Below are 21305 nucleotides of genomic sequence, written 5' to 3' on the forward strand. Positions count from 1 at the left end.
GAAGACTGGCACAAAAATCTGCCTAATACGTTATGATTAGAATTTCTGCTAAACTTATTGTATGCTTTGTCTTCCTCTGCCACCTCTTCTACAGCTTCTAAGTTGATGAGCTTACCTCTGAAAGGAGATCTGTTGGAAATGCTGATTTTGGTTTCCCAAAGAACAGACTCTCCTTCATCAAACTGGCACTTAAACAAGCATCCTTAGTTGATCTTAAGTGCTGCTCTGAATAATACCTCTCTCTTGCTAAACATAAATGCAAGATCTTCTCTCTGAAGTCTGATCACTACTTTATTCCTGCCTTTTTTTACAAAAACATGACTCCATGAGACCTTTGGCCTGTACTTAGCAACTGCTATTCTGGAAGATTTTCTTTCTTGTAAAAGAAGTGCTTGCCTTTCCCTTTGAATCCCTGCCGCTTATTATCATAGTCACTTTTGGGGATTCGGATCTGTACTAGGTGTTGATTGCTCGTTATTCTCTATTGCCTAATCTCACCTTCCACTTTGTCTTGGTATATCAGCCCCCTCAGGGTCTACAGATGTTCTAGGTGATGTGATTAACCGTGTGGGGGCCTTCTCTACCTCATGCAGGGTGACTTTAATATTTGGCTTGACGATTTTGGCAGCAGAGTAGTTGGAAATCTCTTGTATGCCATGGTATTGTATGGTCTCTCCCAGGACATCAAGGCCGGCTGGCGATATTGTCAATTTAATGTTATCTCCTCCTAGTTTATCAGAAATTAAAGATACTCTCTATTTGATCTGGACAGACCATTATTAGTTCTGTTTGAGAATCTTTTTCAGGCTATTCAAAATTGCTGTCTACCTCATCTGTCGAAACATATCTCAAGAGCCTAAAGTAAGCTTGATGCAAACCAAGCTTCCGAAGTGTTTAACAGGCACTGGGAGACTGTAGACCCTGCTATTGGTCCAGATTACCAATATCACTATCATTGTCTACTTTAATAATTCCTGGTTCCTTCAAGAGTTATGTGCCGTATGGGAAGAATTTGATTAATCAAATAACCATCCACTTATATTGCACAGGTCAAATGTAAATTTATCTCAGTGCATTTTCTATTCCAGTTTAGATACATAATATTGTATGCACATAATTAGTCATCAAATAAAGTCAGCTCCTGAAAACATGCTCAGTAACTTCGTTGTATCATTTTTGGGTCTCATCTATAGACAGGGCATGCGCTGTCTATTGCAAGACATAATGTCTGCGTATAGTGCGCTTAGAGCCTGCCCATAGCGTACCATTCATTTATTGGCTGTATTGTCACTCTCGTTTGCTCGCATCTTAGTAGTTGGCTTCTGTGGCTTAACTGCCTCTTTTCGTGTTTGCCATTCCCTTGGAGCATGACTGAAGTACTTGTGTCATTCCACTGCTCGTGTCTTGAGAGTTGCTTTTTTTTGCTTTTGCATTCTTTGAGAGTACACGTGTTTTCAGGCTCTCTCTCTCTTGTCCTTCTCTCTCTGCCCCTGTTCTCCTTGTTGCAATCTGCTCTTGTCTCCCATCCATGCTCATGTTGTCTTCTCTCACCCCTGTGCTTCATTGCCACCTCTCCTCGTTTGTCTGTGTGCTTCTGTGCTACCCCCAGGTTACGCTCGTGTGTGTATTTCTGTGACTGCCCCACTCTCCACCATGTTGATCTCTGATCTTGTCCACTCATGTGCTTCTGCCCCCTCAGCTCAATGTTGCTACCCTCCTCCCTTCCAGACCCCATTAACATTTATTTTTCAAAAAGCATAATAACGTGGCCACTTTATTTAGTAGGTGTGCACATGCATGTTTAACGCATGAACGCACCTACAAGAAAACAAGATCCAGTGGCTGCATAACTGTGCTAATTTGTTATTCTTTTTTTCTGTGCTGGACAGCATCTGCTTTGATGCTGTACAGCACGAAGAAAATACTTTGGGAGAGCAAATAGTTCTCTAAATGAGGCCTCTTGGCTTTTTCAGGGTTTGTTATTGATGTATTGTAGGGGGTATGCAGAATGCACCCGCTCTGATATGGCACACAATTATTTACATGGTTTTCAAAGTTTGAGGTCAGCTGAGTGCCATGTTTGCCTCTCTAAATACACCAGATATATTTACCTGCGGAAGCAACAAAGTGAGATGCTACTACTACAAGCAGAGAAGAAACATTTGCATAGGGAGGGCGGGTTAGCCAGGGAAATCGGTATGAACTATTTTAAAACTGCACTTAATCTAGGAAAGAAGAACCATTTCCTGTCCCCAAACAGCCAAGAAGCTTGTTCCCTTAAGTTGTGCTGTATCTATTGATTAAAAAGCTTTATTGTGATCTTCAAGATCATAAAGCAACATACAATATATAAAAACAAATATAAATGCATTCCCTCATAATATACTTAGACAGCACAATCAATTCCTTTCCCATACTGCCCCTTTGTAGGACCAAATGTGTCTTCTAAACTTACATCAATTTCAAAAACAGTTATTATAAAGTGCAATCCTAGGCAGTAACATGCTACCATCAAATACAAACAAGTTAATTAAAATCCTCACATAAAACATATTACTGTTAACAAATATGAAAGTTTTGACAGGCCAATTTTATAAAGTGCTTTCTTTATCCAGATTGTTCATTGCAAGCAGACACGCTCTTCTAAATAGATAAAACTAGGACTATGTAAGGGATAACAATAAATAATAATTTGACAAGTTTAAAAAGACCAGTAAAACAGCAAAGTGGAGAAATAATATGCGAAGGACCTAAATACATTATATGTTTCCATATACAGCAAAGTTGTCATCTTATTGGACCAAAAGAAAGAAAAATATATCACACCTCTTACGTATAAAAAAAAACACTTCGCCAATAGCTTTTAGACGCTTAGTGGACCAGATCCACACAGACATTACGGATTTGTTGATAGCAAACACTATAACTTATATGTGTCCCTGCTAAATATTCTAACGGCCTCCAGGTATTTTCTTGTTCTCTGGAGACCTACAAATGGGTGATATTCATTCATTTATTTGAATTGCATACGCTGGACAAAAGAATAATATGTGAGTTAAAGTCTCCGGGACTCCCATGCAAGCTGGACATGAATCATCTTTAACAACTTTATCTGTCCACTTAATACAAACACCTTTGTTGGTTCCGCTTTACCTTCCTCCACCTCTTTCGTTCAGAAATACTAAGGGGCACATTACGATAGCATAACTATCGCCACCGCCGAGCCGGCGGTGGCGACCATTACGCTATTGTAAAGTGAAATCCTCCCCGCCATATCATGATGACGAGGGGTACCGCTGCGGACGCAAAGTCCGTCTGCCGCTTTTCTGCCGGTTTGCAATCGGTCCGATTGCCGGACGGGCGGTTCTGGGGCAGTAATATGGTGGCGGTGCCCAGCAGGCACCGCAAGGCATATTATGATGTGGGTTTCAGCTGGCGGGGATTGGCTTTGAGGCTCCGTTGCGGGCCCCCATTGGATGGGGGGTGCACTTGGGGGGGTACCCATGGTCCCCCCTGCAGTTCCCTGCCTCAAGTGGCAGGCACCGCGTGGTGCCTGCCTCGTGGTGCAGGGAAATTCCAGGCATGCCCTTTTACCATTGCTGATGGTGCTGCAGCCTGCAGCACTGTCCGCAATGGCAAAAGGCCAGGATGTGCCCGCCAGTATGGCAGGAACATCATTATTGGGCCGGTGGGACTGCCGCACATCTGGCGGTCGGTTCTATTACCGCTATGGTGGCGGGTGGCTGATGTCCGCCCGCCATCATAATGAGCCCCTTAGTGTTTTTGTAGTGCTAGTTCTGAAATGCCTTATTAATAAGAGTTAGAACTTTTCAAACACAAGAGTAACCTGTTACTCCGTGTAAATCATATATAAAAATACAAGGGTTCACCAGAAACTTACTCATCTGAATTGAAGACTAATACTAACCAAAATGCATTGATTACAAATATCTACAATGACATCAGTTGTGCAGGGCTCAAATTTAAATACTTTGTGAAATAATTGAAACAGTGTGAGGTGAATGTACACATGGAATGAGTAATACAATTTTCCTCAAGGATCAGAAGGCTGCAACGATTGACATTTTGGCTATTGTACCATTGTATTCTAGAATCTTATTAATTGTTGTCAATACGTAACTTTCTGATATAGATTGTTAGTTTGAGTCTTGCCATGAGCCTTTGCTCTGAATTCATTTTGTTTAGAGGGAATGGTACTTCCCTAATTCGCAAAGATGAAGGACAACTGTTTTATGTCTTTACTTGGTCCTTAAAAATGTTATATTTAAAAAGAATCTGGAGTCGATAACACTGACTAGAAAGGAATGCTGTCAAAGGAACATTTTACCAAAGTCAACGGCTGATACACAAGCGAAGATTGGCTCTGCATCAGTCAATGGCATTACCACTGCATGTACCTAAATTACATTTCACCTAACAAGAGTTGTGTACTTTTGCTGATTGGTAAGTGCATGAGCTTGTCTTCCTAGAAAGCTTAAAACTCTAAATTGTTTGTGTTTCTGGCAGTTCACACATGGCCTTTGCTTTAGGCACCTACATGACATATGTGGGTATCAGAGCGAGAGATTCCCGTCCTGCCAGTGTCTCGGAGAAGTCTCCTGCCTTGCCAGACAAAGACAAGTGGCTTCCATTTTTCCCCAAATCAAAAAAGGTAAGGCTGCATGACTTGACCAGTTCCTATTTTTCTTTTTTTTCAAATAATGTTTGGTCAAAATGGTGGTTTCATCTGGTCACAATTCTACAATGTTACTACCAACAAATCATCCCAAATTCTAGGTTTCTCAATTTTTATCTTGCATCTCTATAAAATAAAATGTGTCCATGCAATTGAGCTGGTGCATAGTGCAACAATTCAGAAAGACTGGCAATGAGCAACTAAGATCATTGGGTTATTACTTTTCGAAAGCTCATTGGGTTATCCAGAATTCAAAAAATTAGAACTGAGAAGTATATTCCTCAAACTTTGGGCCTACAATGCAAACTACAAAGTGTAGATCTTCACACTGAAATATTTAGTAACGAGGTGTGGTGTAAAAGCTCATGATTTGACCGTATAATGTAAAGACAGTGATAGTGGCATCAGCAATTAATTTTAAAAAATGTGATTCTTGAGAAATCAAATTTTCATCCTTAGCGTCCCGCTGTAAATAAGTGCTGAAAATATGTAAAGAAAAAAAAATCTGTCCTAATCATTTCTACGATCCTCGCAAAAACATACTTGTTCCAGGGATCTATTCTCAAGGCATCATCACTCCCTATATTAGTCTAGGTACAGCATCTGATGTTGGGAGTTACTGCTACTAAGACACAAATGTTCTTCTTAATCCACTCTGCTGTCCCCTGGAGCTCCCTCCATCCAGTATGAGTGTACCGAAAATAGAAATGTGATGATCAAAAGCTGCTTGTGAGACTGTATGTATGGATTGCAGGACAATGAGGCATAGTCAGGGCCACTGGAATTATGCGATTGTGCGGCTGCAGCGATTTTCGCTTAATTATTGATTTGCTGCATTTGTCCTATAATCCATCATATTCTGCATATTTTAGCCAAAAACAAATTTTGTTTGTAGCTAAACCGGTTTAAAAGTTGCTAAAAATGCGGTGACACGTGTTGTTGCGTGGTGGAAGGCCCTTTGCAAAGCTGTGCTGGTCACCTTTCTGTTGCTTATTGCTATACTTGGGTGTTAAACTGGTACTACTGAGGTGCAGTCAATGCCCAGAGTTCTACCAAGTTTAATAATGACGAAATATTGAGGTAATACTTTTACAAAATGTGCCACTTAATGCTGCATAATTTGGCTTTTCTTGCCGCATAATTTACTCAACCCTGCGTAATTTGGTCCTCTCTGCCTCACAATTCCAGTGGTGCTGGGCATAGTGAACAAGTCGGTGATCAAGGCGTGTGGTATGTTACTTAGGAATCTTAAAGATCTAGCAGCCTATTCCGTTTCCAACAGACAGTATACAGTCTTCCTCGTTGAGGCGTGGCTGGCTCTTGATAGCACTTACGAATAAGAAGTAGGATCTTTGTGGGAAGAATAATAAGGCTAACAAGGTGGGATGGATGAAAATGTATCTTTCAGCTTATTCTCACCCCACCCATTGCTATTCAGCTTTTAGGGATGGCCGTTTTAAAGTGGAGGATGCTAGCTAACACTGTGCCACATAGAAATATGAAATTGAGTTTAATTTTTTTTTATCAGTCCTTTCTGATGTCTTCTAATTACGGCAGATTACTTGCCTTTGAAATATACCCAGGCTCCAGACTGCATTCAGAATATTTTAAAGCAATTACTTCCAAGTGACCCCAAGAGGCATTTAACTCTTAGATGACCCCTTTGCATCCCCCAAAGTGATAGATTAGAGCCAGATATAGGGGCCACCCATTCACGTTGATGTCATTTCCTTTTTCTCTGTCCTTTGATGTGGATCCAGAATTCTTCACCCAATTTTGCCTGTCTACCAACAATTCTAAATATTTCAAATGTGCCAGATTAGAAAGAGGTCTTCCTTAAAACGACTGGATGTAAGCTGTACTCCAGCTGCAAAAAGCAGATGGTCACAGACCCTAATGAGGTGCACCCTTGACCCTAATTTGTGTGACAAGAGAGCTTTGATGGACACGAAGGTGAGGAGCACCTACCAGAGCACAAGAAGAGTTCACCTTTAAAGCAAAGAACTTGCACCAAATCACAAAGTCACCCACATCAGGCTTATGTCAGGCTATAAGATCACTAAGGTGAGGTCAACTCATGCTGTCTGAAAAGTCTGGGGCTGGTAGCTCTGTCCAGCTCAGATTCAGACTTAACCCAGTCGCTCCAAAGTGTTTCCCACTATACCAATGATAAGAGGTGGACAATTTACTTCTAATTCAGACATCAATAAAGGCGTTTCTTTGGATCTACAAAATTGTAGTGGATTAGATACATGTCCAAATCTACACCTGGTCCACTGACTGAGGAAAGTGCTTCTTTTACAGTGGTAGTTCTCAGGGCAGCAGGAGTCCTTGACCTGCATCTGTTAATTTGCAGACAAAATCTACTTCTTTGGAGACAGTATCTAATTGACTGAAATCCTTAAGCCAGGTCTGTTCATCACCTCTATTTTCTTTCAAAGAGGCTCTTATGTAAAGTTTGTCTGCTACATGGGCAAAGCAGTGCTCAACCTGCGTTGACTGCCACACCATTCACCTCAAGGTGTTAAGGGAGCAGTCCCTCAAGCTCTTCACCACTCGAAGTGTGACGCCGCGATTGTATCGGTACCGGTCGAGAAGAATGTCCCGAATTGGTCACGGAGCCCTAGTTCCTTGTTGCACTTGAAGTCGTCTACAGGTTTGTTCCAAAAGGAGAACCGTAAGAAGTCAGAGATCTTCGTCCCCACCCGTCAAAGTCGAGATGAGGGGGCGTCATCATTCAAGGCCTGGCTCTGTGGTGGGGCAGGCTCAGCGTCTCCTCGAGTTTCTAAGAGCCGAAGCAACCCATGCCCAACGTCACAAACTTTATCAGGCCATGAACCTCATATTTGGGCGTCCTGAGCTCGCTGGCACACCTTCGGTTTCAGGAAGAGCGTCTACTGGTTCTTTGCCAGCGGGACTGCTCCCAGCACCAGTTGGCCCCCTTGGATCCACTGATGCATCCAGATGGCGCTGGTCGTTCCACCTCACCGTTTCCGAACACCGGTCCTGGTGTTGATGATCCTGGTGTCATTGTTCACCTCCCCGACTCTGACACGGAGCTAGAGAGGCTCTGTCCGTGCAGACTCTGTTATACCTACCAGGCTGTAGCCTGAACCTATTCCTGTGGGTTAGTCCTTGGGGGAGATTGGGATGGCCTCTGGACTCTCAAGAATACCAGTCCCTAAACGCTAACATGGACTGGTGTGAGGACTTGGTGGACAGCAGTGGACTGGACACATCTCTAGATACTGCCATGGTCTTCCCTCCTACCATGTCTACGGAGGAGGGGAAGCCTTATGTGTGGTGGTGAGAAGAACTGCCAAGGTCCTGAACTTTAGCCTTCCCTCAGTGGTAGTCAAGACAAACGTTTTGACAGAGGTGCTTCAGTTGGAAGTGATCCCCTCAGAACCGCTTATCCCTTATCTTGAAACCCTTACAGACGTTATGCTTGAGACCTGGTCCTAGCCAAGCACAGGGGCTCCTGCGAAAGAATAATTGCCTGCTGCCATTGCCTTACCCCAGGGAACACCAGTTTCCTTGTGCAACGCCATACCTTGGGGAGCTTGGTGGTCAAGCCTCTGTGTCTCTTGTAAACCCTGGAGTGTTCTCTACCACCCCACTGAATGGGGAATCCAAGAGGCTGGACACCTTAGGCAAGAAGATGTTTTTTTCCACCAGAATGGCACTGTGGTCCGTGAACACTGCCTACCTTTTGGACGATTACTCCCATGCACCGTGGGATTCGGTTGCGCACATGCTGCTCATGATACCGGAGGAGACCCGGGCCATACTCTCCCAAGATATGGCAGATGGAAAAGATGAAGCCAAGTTCACTATTAGATATGGCTTTACAGGGGATGTCCTAGCCTCGCTTATGGACATGCCCTTTGATGGCTTCCTTCTCTTTGGAGACCAGGCCCAGTGGTGTAACAAAGGCTCCCGCAGTGCGGGGGGCGAGAGCTTCAGGGACCCCCTCAGCACAATACCCTGTCCTGAGAGCTCCTTGAGTAATCACAGGGGGGGGGCTCAAAGTTTGTTACGCCAGTGACAAGGCGGACTCCGCACTAGAGCACTTCAAGGATAGCAGAGCTACGGTCACGTTCTTGAGCCTTTACATGGGCCCCCGCCAATCCCAGTTTCTCTCCTTTCGTGGCCATGAAAGGGGTCTTCCAGTCACATCCTTACCCACACAGTCACCACAGCACGCAAGCTCCCCAGCTTCTGCGTGGCCAAGGACACAGTACTCCCAGCCAGAGGACGGACCAGTCCACCCCAGGCAGCCACAGCCTCCACCTCTCTTTAGTGTGCCCTCCAATCATCATGGCCAACCTGTGGAAGGCAAGATTCGTCATAATCTGCACCATTGGGGGTCGATAACACCGTTATGTTCTCCAGATTGTCCAAAGGGGCTACTCTCTCCCCTTCGTGACTACCCCATCACCCATACCACCCACTTATGACAGGCTGACAGAGAACCATCTCTCCTTAGTCCGCCAGGACGTAATGACTCTCTTGATTGAGGAAGCCATAGAGAGGGTGCAGACGCCTGAAGTAGGTCATGGTAGTTATTCCCGCTATTTTTTTGTGCCCAAAAAGGTTGGCGGTCTTTGTCTGATCCTAGACCTGCTCCCTCCCAATTTCTTCCTTAAGAAGGAGAAATTCAAAATGCTCATGCAAGTCCTGTCTGCCCTGGGTACGGGAGACTGGATGGATGGTAGTGTTGGACTTGCAGGATGCATACTTCCACATTCCCGTTTTGCCTCCCCACGCATTACCTGAGGTTCATGGTTGGGCCACGAGCACTTTGTTTGCCGAATTCCCCTTTATCCTTAATAGCCCCCCTCGGGTGTTCACTAAGGTGATCTCAGTGGTTGCAGCTGCTCTGCGGACATTAGAGGTACCAGTATTTCCATATCTCGATGACTTTATGTTGAAGGTGAGCTCGCAGCAGGCAGTTGTCTCCCACCTCCAGACTTTGGGAGACCTCCGACACATCAGAACTGTTATGGACACAGTGCAGTTTGTGGCTTATCCTCTCGAACAACAATTGGAGTATATTTTGGCTATGCAGGGCCTCATTGCCTCCTGCATCCTGCTTGTGGCAAATGTCCGCTGGCATATGCGGGCTCTTCAGTGAGACCTGAAGTTACAGTGGGTATAGCATCAAGGGAACCTCTCCAACATTGTCCAGATCTTGATGGGAACTGAAAAAGCTCTGTAGTGGTAGTTAACGAAATGCGATTGGGTCAGTGCAAACCCCTCTTCATTCCCAGACCATATCTGACAGTGGTGACAAAGGCGTCACTCCTGTGATAGGGCGGCCATCTGGGAGAGGTTGAGATTAGAGGCCTCTGGTTTCCAGCAAAATCCAGACTCCACATTAACATAATGGAGCTCTGGACGATCCGGTGGGAATTGAAAGCCTTTCTACCCTCCAGCAAGGGAAAGCTAGTGCACACAGACAACACCACTGCCATGTGGTACTGCAACAAACAGGGTAGAGTGAGCTTATGAACACTGTCAAGAGACCTTACACCTCTGGGCATGACTGGAACATCAGAGCATATCCCTGGTGGTTCAATGCCTAGCGGGCTCCCTGAACGCCGGGGCAGATGAACTCATCTGAAGATGCCTAGCGGATCACAAATGGCGTCTCCTTCCGGAGATGGTGCAAGGTCTATTTTAGCAGTGGGTAAAGCCTTGGTTAGATCTATTTGCCACCACCGAGAACCTGCAATGTCAGCAGTTCTGTGGCCTGGATTTTCCAAGGCGGCTCTCGCTCCAAGACACATTTTGTCTTGAGTGGAGCTAAGACCTCCAGTATGCCTTTCTGCCCATGCCACTCCTGCTCAGCATTCTCAAGAAGATCTGGAAGGACCGGGCCGAAGTCATCTTTATGGTTCCAGACTGGGCTCGGAGAGTTTGGTATCCCGAGCTGTTGAGCATGGCCATCGCTCCTCCGATCAGGCTGCACCTTTGAGAGGATCTTATGTGACAGCAGCAGGGGAGAGTTTTCCACTCGAACCTGTCAGCACTCTGCCTTCGTACTTGGAGATGGAGCGGCAACGGTTGACATCTTTAGAACTTCCACCCGTAGTCTGCAGTGTTACCTTGGCAGCTAGGCGTCCACCCACGAAGAGAGTATATGCCTGCCATTGGGGCAGGTTTGTGGTATTGTGTGCAGTGGAACAGGTTGGCTCTCCTTCTGCTCCCCTCTCTTAGGTCCTTCTCTTAATTATTTCTGTTGCCCCACAGGTATCTGCTTTTGGCACCTTAAAAGGCCATCTTTCTGCCATTTCAGCTTTTCTGTCTTTGACAGATCAACCATCCCTGTTCAAATCCCCTATTGCAAATATGTTTTTGAAAGGTCTGCAACACCTTTACTCCTACACCCATCATCATGCCTCAGTGGAACCTTAATTTAGTCCTCGTTTTTCTGATGTGCATTCCTTTTGAGCTACTGCACAACTGCCCTCTCAGGCTCCTTACCATCAAGATGGCATTTCTAGTGGGAATAACATCTGCCCGAGGGTCAGTGAGCCTCAGGCTTTGTCATCCAAGCCCTGGTACCGGAACATATACCCAGTCAAGCTGGTTATTTGCACTAAAGCTTCCTTCCTGATGAAATTTGTCACTCCCTTTCATGTAGACCAGTTCATCACCCTGCCAACTTTTTACACTCGCCACATCCCTTTAATAGGAGGAGCGACTTCACCGACTGGATCCAAAAATAGTGTTGTCCTTCTACATTGACCTCAGAAAGAATTCCGGGTGGACAACCAATTCTTCTTGAGTTATGTCAGAGTGAAGAATGGGAAGGCTGTACAGAAATGGAGTATCTCTTGATAGATCGTGCTCTATAGTAAGATCTGATGCACATTGGCCAAGAAGCAACACCCTGAAGACTTGTATGCTCATTTCACCAGAGATAAGGCTGCAACCACTGTGCTAGCATGCAGAGTTCCGTTCCTGGACATCTGCCAGGCAGCAAAGGTGGGCCTCTCAGCATACGTTCACAGAACACTACTGCCTGGATAATCCGGTCCATCAGGATGGGCACTTTTCCCGTTCAGTCCTGCAGGACTTTTTGGTGTGAAATGGATTTGCAGACCCACCTCCAAGGAGATATTGCTTGGTTATTTATTCTAAGGTAAAGAATCTGTGGCTCGATATCTCTATCAGATGAACAAGTTACGTACCTTTGGTAATGCCTTATCTGGTACAGACTCCATCTATCTGCAGATTCCTTACTGATGCACCCATCCTCCCCACTCTACGAACGGATTTCTAGGGACAAGGTTGATCCCCTCTCAGGGCCCTAGTTTTCCACACCAGTGGTCCGTATTCTTCATGTCTCCACGCTCCTGGCATGAAAAGTCAGAAAAAGAAACGGGCGTCAGTGCGCTGGGATGGCGCCCTTATAGGTACCTCGCACGTCACTTCAAGCACAGACTGCGCCACGTGGAGCCGAGCGATCCAACCTACCGGCGTGCAGGGGTACTGCTCATGAAAAATATCTGTATCTAGTCTGACTCTTGGGGTTAATTCTAAGGTAAGGAAGCTGCAGCTAGATAGTCTCTACCATATAAGGTATTACCGAAGGTAAGTAACTTTTTTCTAATGCATCCAAGAAGAACCATAATTCAAACAGCTAGTGATAATCCTTGGATAATTCGGTGATCTTTGGAACTTAAACAAGATCTACATGCCGTCTACTTACATGTAAAACATAATAGAAAATGCTCAGAAAGAAAGTGACGAAAGATATGGGAGGTTAGATGCATAATGTGAAAGAGTGAATGTATAACAAATGTATTTATATTTGACACATGGAGCGAGGAAATTAGTTTTTACTGAAGGTGTGTTTTCTCATCATTGCCTTACTTCCTTACTCATCGCCTGTCCAGGCAAGTCTTTGTGTAGCTAGCCTTGGTTTTGTATTTCTTCTTGCGTGGATGCTAGGTGCAGGTGGAAGGTGATTTATATGCCCAAAACAAACTTGAATAGGAATCTCAGTGCAGAACCCATTAAGATGTTATTTGGCTACTAGCAATAGGTACCGCTTAACTATCGGTTTTCCTGCAGTATATGTCCCACTTCTTTAGTTGCATGTAATTGAAACAGTAAAGTGTAAAAGAGATGAGCTAGATCACTTCAAGATGGTGTGCAAAGTGATTTCTTGAGGTAAGTTGTTGTTTGGAAAAGACCATAACTTCACAGAGCATTGGCTGAGGTCTTTGCTATTTACTCAGTTATTGTAAGTTAGAAGGTTCGAAGGTTTTGAACGTTGCAGCTAAATTCTGTGGCAAGGTATAGTTAATCAGACTACTTTGGCTGATTTAGTGATCTCACCCAACCAGGAAGGAGGCAAATGTCTGTGTGATCATTTGAGAAAGGTCTCTGTTGACTTAGCTAATTAAAATAACTGCCAATTTGTCGAGTTGATGGGACTGTTGGCCAACTCTAATCTCATACTGGTATGAAAATCACAGCTGGCCCAATATCTTCTCGAACATACCTGCCTATATCCTATATTTCGCAATCTCAGTGCTGCAGGGATGATTTCCATTATTGCAGTGCAAATACCTTGATATTGCACTCTTGCAACCTTATCCTCTAGATTTTGTAACATTGTAGCATTATCCTTATCACACAGTATTTCAGGATGTACCTTTAGACTCTGTACCATTTTGGCATTAACTTTTAAATATTACACTATTAGTGTTGTCTCTCTTCTCCTGAAGTTATCAAGTGATTGGAGGCCTGAAGATTTTGTGTGGTCCTATTGTTCAATATTTGCAAAACTTTTAAACCGTTTCAGGTGAATAATTTTACTCTGCTTACTCTTAAGTTATGGGAAAGACAGTTCAGGCTGCAGAATTAGAATACTGCAGCCCAGGTTAGCGTTGGTCATTGGTGGCTGCATCTGAAAGAAACACGTTAGGGATAGATCCCTTACCTTAGAATTCCGCCCAGGCTTCAGACTGAATCCAGAAAGTTTTCGTCAGCAGTACCCCTGCGTGTCAGAAGGTGGCGTTGTGCGGCTCCGCGTCCGTCATCATGGTCGCCGAGATGACGTTGCGGCAGCTACTTAGACGCCGCCCTCGCGCGCTGACGTCAGTTCTTTCTTTTACGACGCCAGCAAGCGCAGATCCAGAGAGAGCTGTACCCCCAGTCATTTTTTGACTGAGTTTTTTCGAGGCCTTTTGTCTCTATTTTTCAAGTCGGTCGACTCCTGATGCAGTAGGGATGCCCGGCTTTAAGACCTGCGGGGACTGTCATCGCATGATGTTGGTGACAGTCCCGCACCACGTGTGTCTTTACTGCCTGGAGCGCGACCACGACCCCAAGTCGTGCTCCGACTTCCGGGCCCTGGCGCCGAAGACTTTGCGGGAGCGGTCCTGAAAGTTGCTTGAAGTCCGGCAGTCAGCTCCACGCCGCTCAACGTCCCGGTCCCATGGGAGGTCGAGGGACCAGTCGCGGAGCCGCCACCACCGTTCATCAGGATCAAAGTCTTCGCACTCGGGATCAGGTAAGACAAAGCGTTCCAAGAAGTCGAAGAAGCGCCATCGCTCTCCGACTTCCCCTTGCCTGTCATGGTTGAGGGTGTGGGTGGTGCCTCCCCCGCGGCTCCGGCAGAGCCTACGCAGTTGCCACCGCCCTACTCGCCCTTCCCGAGTCCGTCAGCGACTCTGGCCCAGGTGGGGAATTTGTCAGCCATGGTTCGCCTCTTTAGACCGTCGGGCCCGCCGGTGCGCCTTCGGGTCCCGTAACCCTGACTGGGGGTTCTAGCACTGTACTGTTGGCGGCTCGGGCATCGCTGTCGGCTCCAGTGCCGCATTACCCCATGGATCCAAGGCTGGATCCCGGTCAATGCCGGTTGACCTTGTGACAACTCCACTGACGTCAACCCCACTGGCATCACCTCCGACTTCGCCTGGCCCACCGGATGACGTCTCCCCCGGTTTCAGCCCCGATGTGGATATGGCGCCAAACCGGTGTCGCCCGACGCCGATGGGCGATTTCTATCCCTATATCTGGTGTCCTTATTTTCGGCCTGTTTACCAGCCTTCGAAGGAAGGGGAGAACTGGGAGGGGTCTGAGGACCCTCTCGCAGCACAATGTGAGTTTGATCCGGACTGGGCAGAGGAGTTGGGGGATGCCAGTGGTCTTGATACCTCTCCTGACCGTGGCATGTTGTCTCCTCCTACTGATGTTTCGCAGTGGTGTTGCATAGGGCGGCCGAGGCCCTTCACCTCGAGCTCCCTACAGTGGGCATCAAGACTAACCTCCTGACAGAAGTGCTACAGCCGGCAGCTACCTCTTCGGAGCCACTGCTGCCTTTTAACGATGCACTTTCGGACGTCCTTTTGGGCACCTGGTCCAGGCCCAACATAGGGGCTCCTGTGGATAGGAACCTGTCCCGACGCCCTCGTCTGGCTCCGGGCGACCACATTTTCCTTACCCAACACCCCACCCCTGAGAGCTTGGTTGTCCAAGCTTCTGCGTCCCGAGCGCATTCCCTACCGTACCACCGGACAGGGAGTCCAAAAAACTGGAGCAATTTGGTAAGAAGATTTTTTTCTTCCGCCAGTTCAGGGCTGCTGTCTGTGAACACAGCATGCCTCTTGGGCTGTTATTCCCGCTCTGTGTGGGATACGGTGGCGCGCGTGCTGCCTCAATGTCCGGAGGAGGCCCGGACAGTGCTCTCTCAAGCTATTGCTGAAGGGAGGGATGCAGTCAAGTTCACTATTCGTTGTGGCCTTGGCACCGCTGACTCGCTGGGCAGGACGATTTCCATGTCATTGGCTCTCCGTCGCCACACCTGGCTGAGGACAACTGTTTTTTCTGGGGATATCCAGAACACTTTGATGGACACTTTGATGGCTATCGCCTTTTAGGCATCAAAGCGGAAGGTTCATTGGAGCGCTTCAAGAACTCGTGGGCTACGGCCAAGTCCCTGGGCCTTTCTGCCACTCTCCCTCCTCCGCCTTTTGCTTTGCGCTCCTTTCGTGGCCACGGAAGGGGCACCCCGACACGTTCGTTTTCGAGCCACAGGCCTGCACAGCAACAGTCTCAGCGCGAACGTGGGACCTGCAGAGCCAGGTCGGGGGTCCAGCGGGCGGGTCAGTCCACCTCCACTTCAGCCACCATTGCCTCAAAACCTTCCTAGTCCAGTTTTTCAGGCCCATCAAATGCCAGTGGGCGGCAGGATTTGCCAACACCTCCCACACTAGCGCACCATCACTTTAGACAGGTGGGTTTTACAAATAGACCGAAGGGGCTACTCCCTCCCCTTCGAGACTACCCCTCCAGCCATGCCACCACAGTACCACTGCATGTCGGGGACCACTTGGCCCTTCCTCAACAGGAAGTCGCGGCCATTGAGTTCATTCCTGCGCCAGAAGTAGGACGTGGTTGTTATTCCCACAACTTTCTGGTGCCAAAGAAGGACAAGGGTCTGCGTCCTATCTTGGACCTCAGGGACGTCATTTGATTCCTTCTGAAGGAGAAGTTCAAGATGTTAACTCTGGCCCAGGTCTTGTCTACCCTCAACCCTGGAAACTGGATGGTAGCTTTTGACCTGCATGATGCATATTTCCACATTCCCGTCCTGCCGGCCCACCGACGTTACCTGCGGTTTACGGTAGGCCACGAGCACTTTCAGTTTACCGTTTTCCTCTTTGGTCTTACCAGCACCCCTCGGGTGTTCACGAAAGTGAAGGCGGTGGTCGCAGCTCATCTGCGCAGATCAGGGGTACCAGTCTTCCCCTATCTTGACAACTGGCTTTTGAAGGCGGGCTCGCCCTGGACAGTCGTCTCCCACCTCCAAACTACGGCCGACCTCCTGCATTTGCTGGGGTTCTCCATCAATGTGCCGAAGTCGCACCTGACTCCCTCTTAGAAGCTCCGCTTCATCGGAGCGGTTCTGGATACGACACACTTTCGGATCTATCCTCGAGAACAGCGAGTCCAGGACATTCAGGCTCTGATTCCGATCTTTCGGCCTCTATCTTGGGTTTCGGTCAGGATGACCCTGAGGCTGCTGGGCCTCATGGCCTCCTGCATCCTGCTGGTCGATCATGCCTGATGGCATAAGCGGGCTCCGAAGTGGGACCTGAAGTTCCAGTGGGCGCAGCATCAGGGGAACATGTCCGATTAAGTCCAGATCTCGAAGGGCAATGCACAATTGCAGTGGTGGCTCACGAACCGGCATTGGGTCAATGGCGGATAGCTCCCCCTTCCCCAACCATAGCACACAGTGGTGACGGATGCGTCCCTCCTGGGATGGGGCGGCCACATGGGAGAGGCGGAGATCAGGGCCTCTGGTCTCCGGCACAGTCCAGGCTCCATATCAACCTGTTGGAGCTTCGGGCGATCCGACTTGCACTGAAGGCATTCCTTCCCTCTGTCAAGGGAAGAGTAGTGCAGGTGTTCACAGACAACGCCACCGCCATGGGGTACTGCAACAAATAGGACGGGGTGGGGTCGTGGACCCTCTGTCAGGAGGCCCTGCACCTCTGGACATGGCTGGAACATAAGGGCATTTCCCTGGTGGTTCAACACCTGGCAGGTTCACTGAATGCCAGGGTGGACGAACTCAGCCGCAGGTGCATGATGGATCATAGATCTATTCGCCACCGAAGAGAACGCGCAATGTCAGCAGTTCTGCGCGTTGGAATTTCCAAGGCAGCATTCGCTAGGCAATGCTTTTCGTCGTGAGTGGAGTTGCGGTCTGTTGTACACCTTTCCGCCTATACCCCCTCTGCCCAGAGTGTTGAAGAAAATCAGGCGTAACCAAGCCCAAGTCATTCTTGTGGCTCCCGACTGGGCTCGAAGAGTTTGGTATCCCGAGCTACTCAGTATGACAATCGATCCCCGGATCCGACTGCCTCTTCGGGAGGATCTTCTGTCGCAGCAGCAGGGGGCGGTCCTCAAACCCAAACCTGTCCAGTTTCCACCTCCTTGCGTGGAGATTGAGCGGTAGCAGTTGATTCCTTTCGACTTGCCTCCAGAAGTCTGTGATGTAATTCTGGCAGCCAGGCGTCCTTCCACTAAGTTGGTATACGCCTGCAGGTGGAACAAGTTAGTGGCCTGGTGCACAGGAAAAGCTGTGGATCCCCTTTCTGCCCCTCTTTCAGAAGCCCTTCTGTTCCTTCTTTCTTTGGCCCAGTAGGGTTCTGCTCTGGGCACTATCAACGGCTACCTTTCTGCTATTTCAGCCTTTCTTAGGCTTCCTCTCTTTTCAAGTCCCCTGTTGTAAATAGATTCCTAAAAGGCATTACTCACCTTTTCCCTCCTATTCCCTTCGTAATGCCACAGTGGGACTTGAACCTGGTTCTCACATATTTAATGAGCACTCCCTTTGAGCCTCTTCACAACTGTCCTCTTCGTCTATTAACTTTGAAGACTGCTTTCCTGGTTGCCATCACCTCTGCTAGAAGAGTGAGTGCGCTCCGGGCTCTTTCTTGCAGAACTCCTTTTCTGTCTGTCCATCCGGATAAGGTTGTGCTCAGAACACTTCCATCCTTTATGCCAAAGGTTGTCACTGCCTTTCACATCGGGCAGACCATCACTTTGCCCACCTTCTTTCCGCCTCCGCATCCTTCCAGAGAGGAAGAGAGGCTCCAACGTCTGGACCCAAAACGTGCGCTCTCATTTTACCTGAATCATCAACAGTTCCGGGTGGATGACGAGATCTTTGTTGGCTATGTGGGCACCAAGAAAGGTTGGGCCGTACACAAGCGGACTATCTCCTGATGGGTCGACGTGTGTATTAAAGCCTGTTGTTCTCTGGCGAAAAAGGAGCCTCCGGTGGGGCTGCGCGTCCATTCCACCAGGGCGACGTCTTCCACTAAGGCATTGGGACGAGGTGTCCCCTTACAAGACATCTGTCAGGCAGCTACGTGAGCCTCATTGCACACTTTTACTAATCACTATTGCCTGGACAGCCAAGTCCGGAGAGACGGCTTATTTGGCCGTTCTGTTCCCGGGACTTCCTGGTGTGATTTTGGTTTGCAGACCCACCATAGGGTTGGTATTTTTGGGATATCTATTCTAAGGTAAGGAATCTGTCACTAACGTGTTTATTTCAGATGGACAAGTTACTTACCTTCGGTAACGATATATCTGTAAGAAACATTAGTTAGTGATAGATTCCTTACCGCCCCACTCATCCTCCCCGTTCTGCAAACTGATTTCTAGGGTTAAGGTCATCCATTTCAGGGCCCTAGTTTCAATGCACCAGTGGTCAGGATCTTGCCTGGTGCAGAAAGTGGTGTACAGACGTTCAGGGGTACTGCTGATGAAAACTTTCCGAAACCAATCTGATGCTTGGAGGTAATTCTTAGGTAAGGAATCTATCACTAACTAATGTTTCTTACAGATATATAGTTACTGAAATAAGTAACTTGTTCTGTGAGTGATCGGGGTATTAGCAGAGGCTGGGTACTCTTGATGGTATAGAGGTATGGGCTGTTGTGGGAGCGGAACAGTGGGATATCTTCAGAAAGACTATATGCTATTCTGTTTATATCCTAACCTTCAACCTTCTTTCATCCATATCGTGTAGCTTTTCAGAAGCTTTGGCGTAGCAGACTGATTGCAAAAAAATCTAACTCGCTAAAAAGCAAATATGAGATTCGACGTTCCTTTTGCATGGGATGGCTACCATTATAAATTGGAGCGGTTTTGTTGATCACCAACTTTAAAAACAAATCTTTTTGTTAAAATATATTTGACTTGCTGTTTGAGCGTAGCATCTGCAGTGGATTTAGTTCCCCTGTTTGTGTTGTATAACCTCGCTCATCTTCTTGTTTAACAGACCAGCAACACAAAGAAGGATAAAGAATCAGTGGAGGATAAAAAGCGAAATCCTATTCTCAAATACATTGGCAAACCCAAAAGTGGATCCCAGAGCAGTGAGTATCTTTACATCCAGGGCTTGAGATTGAGCACGAAGTTTGAATGCTTCAGTTGGTGACCATAAGGTAACTAAACAGGCTGAACTATACCTGAAGTGGTGATGAACGTGAAAATTGCTTTTTGAGTAATAATATAATGAAAGTGTTTCAATTATCAACAAATTGTTAATTGTAACAAAATTGTATAGCTTTATAGAATGACATCTTAAAAGAGGAGTATGATGAATAATTTAAAAGTTTTTATAAAAGTAAGGCAATAAAGGAAAAGCGCAGTATCAAAGAAAGGAGGAGAGGGAGTTGAGTATTGAGTTTTTAACGGTTGATAAATGTGGATTTGTTTCAATTTTTCAAAAAAAGTATCTTCCATTACAACCTACTTTTAAACTTTTGCAACCAAGGTGCCTTGTGCAGAAAATGCCCAGTTTTAAAACGTGGTCGCAGATTGAGCTCTGACTTTTTCCGTGTTAAAAATTATTTTGCAAATTGACCTATGTAGTAATTAGACAGTTCACAAAACTCCAAATCACAGATGCAATCCGACATACCGCATCAATATTAATTACGTAGGAAGCAAATAGTGACTCACTATGATTTTCTTATAAATCATCTCATTTTCCTCAAAGGAAACTGCCTGCATTTCAAAAATCTATTTTTATTTTAACTTTGCAGTGTGTTGGGACTTTTTTCAACTGCACAACATTGATAAATACCATAACGATTTGCTGTTTAAAATGGAGACCCTGAACAAGTCTCTTTCAAATAGCTCTGTTCTGATTTTCAAAACCCATTGTGCACTTTGGTAGCCTATTACTGAAGCACAAAATTGGTTTAGTACATTAAAAAAACAAAAAAACTTTTTGATTGCAGACCCGCTGATTTTGCGAATCTCAAGCTTTGCAACCACAAACTGGCTTTCCTAGTGTTTAATTTACAAATACCAGCTGAGGTTGCTATCACCGCACTACATAAGAGCTTCCCTTTAGTAATGTAAGCTAGGTTCAGACCCATTAGAACCATGATGTAAGATGGGCCCACCCGCTGATGCTTTCCTAAGACAGTATAGAATTCATATCATTTGGATTGTTGGGGCTGTACTCACAAAAAAAAGTACATTTAATTGTTGTTGGAACGCTGTCTACATGTGGAAAGCCCAGCATTGGGGCTTATCAGAGCCTGACATTTTCTTAACCCAAATTTGTAATGTATGTGGTCAAAGAAAATTGGAATCTGAAAAACCAAGTGATAATGATTGTATATGGCTTATAGGACACTGTTGGAATCTAAATCTTGTGTGAAGGATGTAGGACATTATTATGTCGTGAAATATATAATCATTAGCCCTGAAGATGTTCCTAAATGATGGAAACAAAACATGTTGATTGATTTGTGGCTGTTTTGTTAATGAAAAACTGAAAATGTAATTCTACTGTTTGTTACAAGCTATATATGGGTTACATACTTTGAAGATTGAATGTACTGTGATGTAGGGTTTGATATATGGATAACTGTTGAATTCACTGATTTCTGAGTGCAGTATTGACTATTTAAAATATACTAATCCTGCAAGGAAACGTGTGAAGACCGCTTTGTGCTTACAATGTCTGTTCTTAATTTCACTTTTTTCTCAAGTAGAGGAAAAAGTAGAGAAAAAGACTTGCATATTTTTGGGGGGCTGATCTCGGCTA

The 21305-nt window shown here is 46.3% G+C and overlaps 1 protein-coding gene across 3 annotated transcripts in view; it reads left to right on the plus strand.

The window, feature by feature from the left end:
• Window positions 1–21305, plus strand: part of ARHGEF11 (Rho guanine nucleotide exchange factor 11) — an 883046-nt gene that overhangs the window by 470692 nt on the left and 391049 nt on the right. For all 3 annotated transcript variants that reach the window (XM_078670282.1, XM_078670280.1, XM_078670281.1), the window contains exons 19-20: window positions 4528–4672; window positions 19521–19617. In XM_078670282.1, the coding sequence (XP_078526408.1) occupies window positions 4528–4672; window positions 19521–19617 (242 nt within the window). The remainder of the gene's footprint in view (window positions 1–4527; window positions 4673–19520; window positions 19618–21305) is intronic.

Source organism: Lissotriton helveticus, chromosome 12 (assembly GCF_964261635.1).
Source record: "Lissotriton helveticus chromosome 12, aLisHel1.1, whole genome shotgun sequence".
Classification (NCBI taxonomy): Eukaryota; Metazoa; Chordata; class Amphibia; order Caudata; family Salamandridae; genus Lissotriton; species Lissotriton helveticus.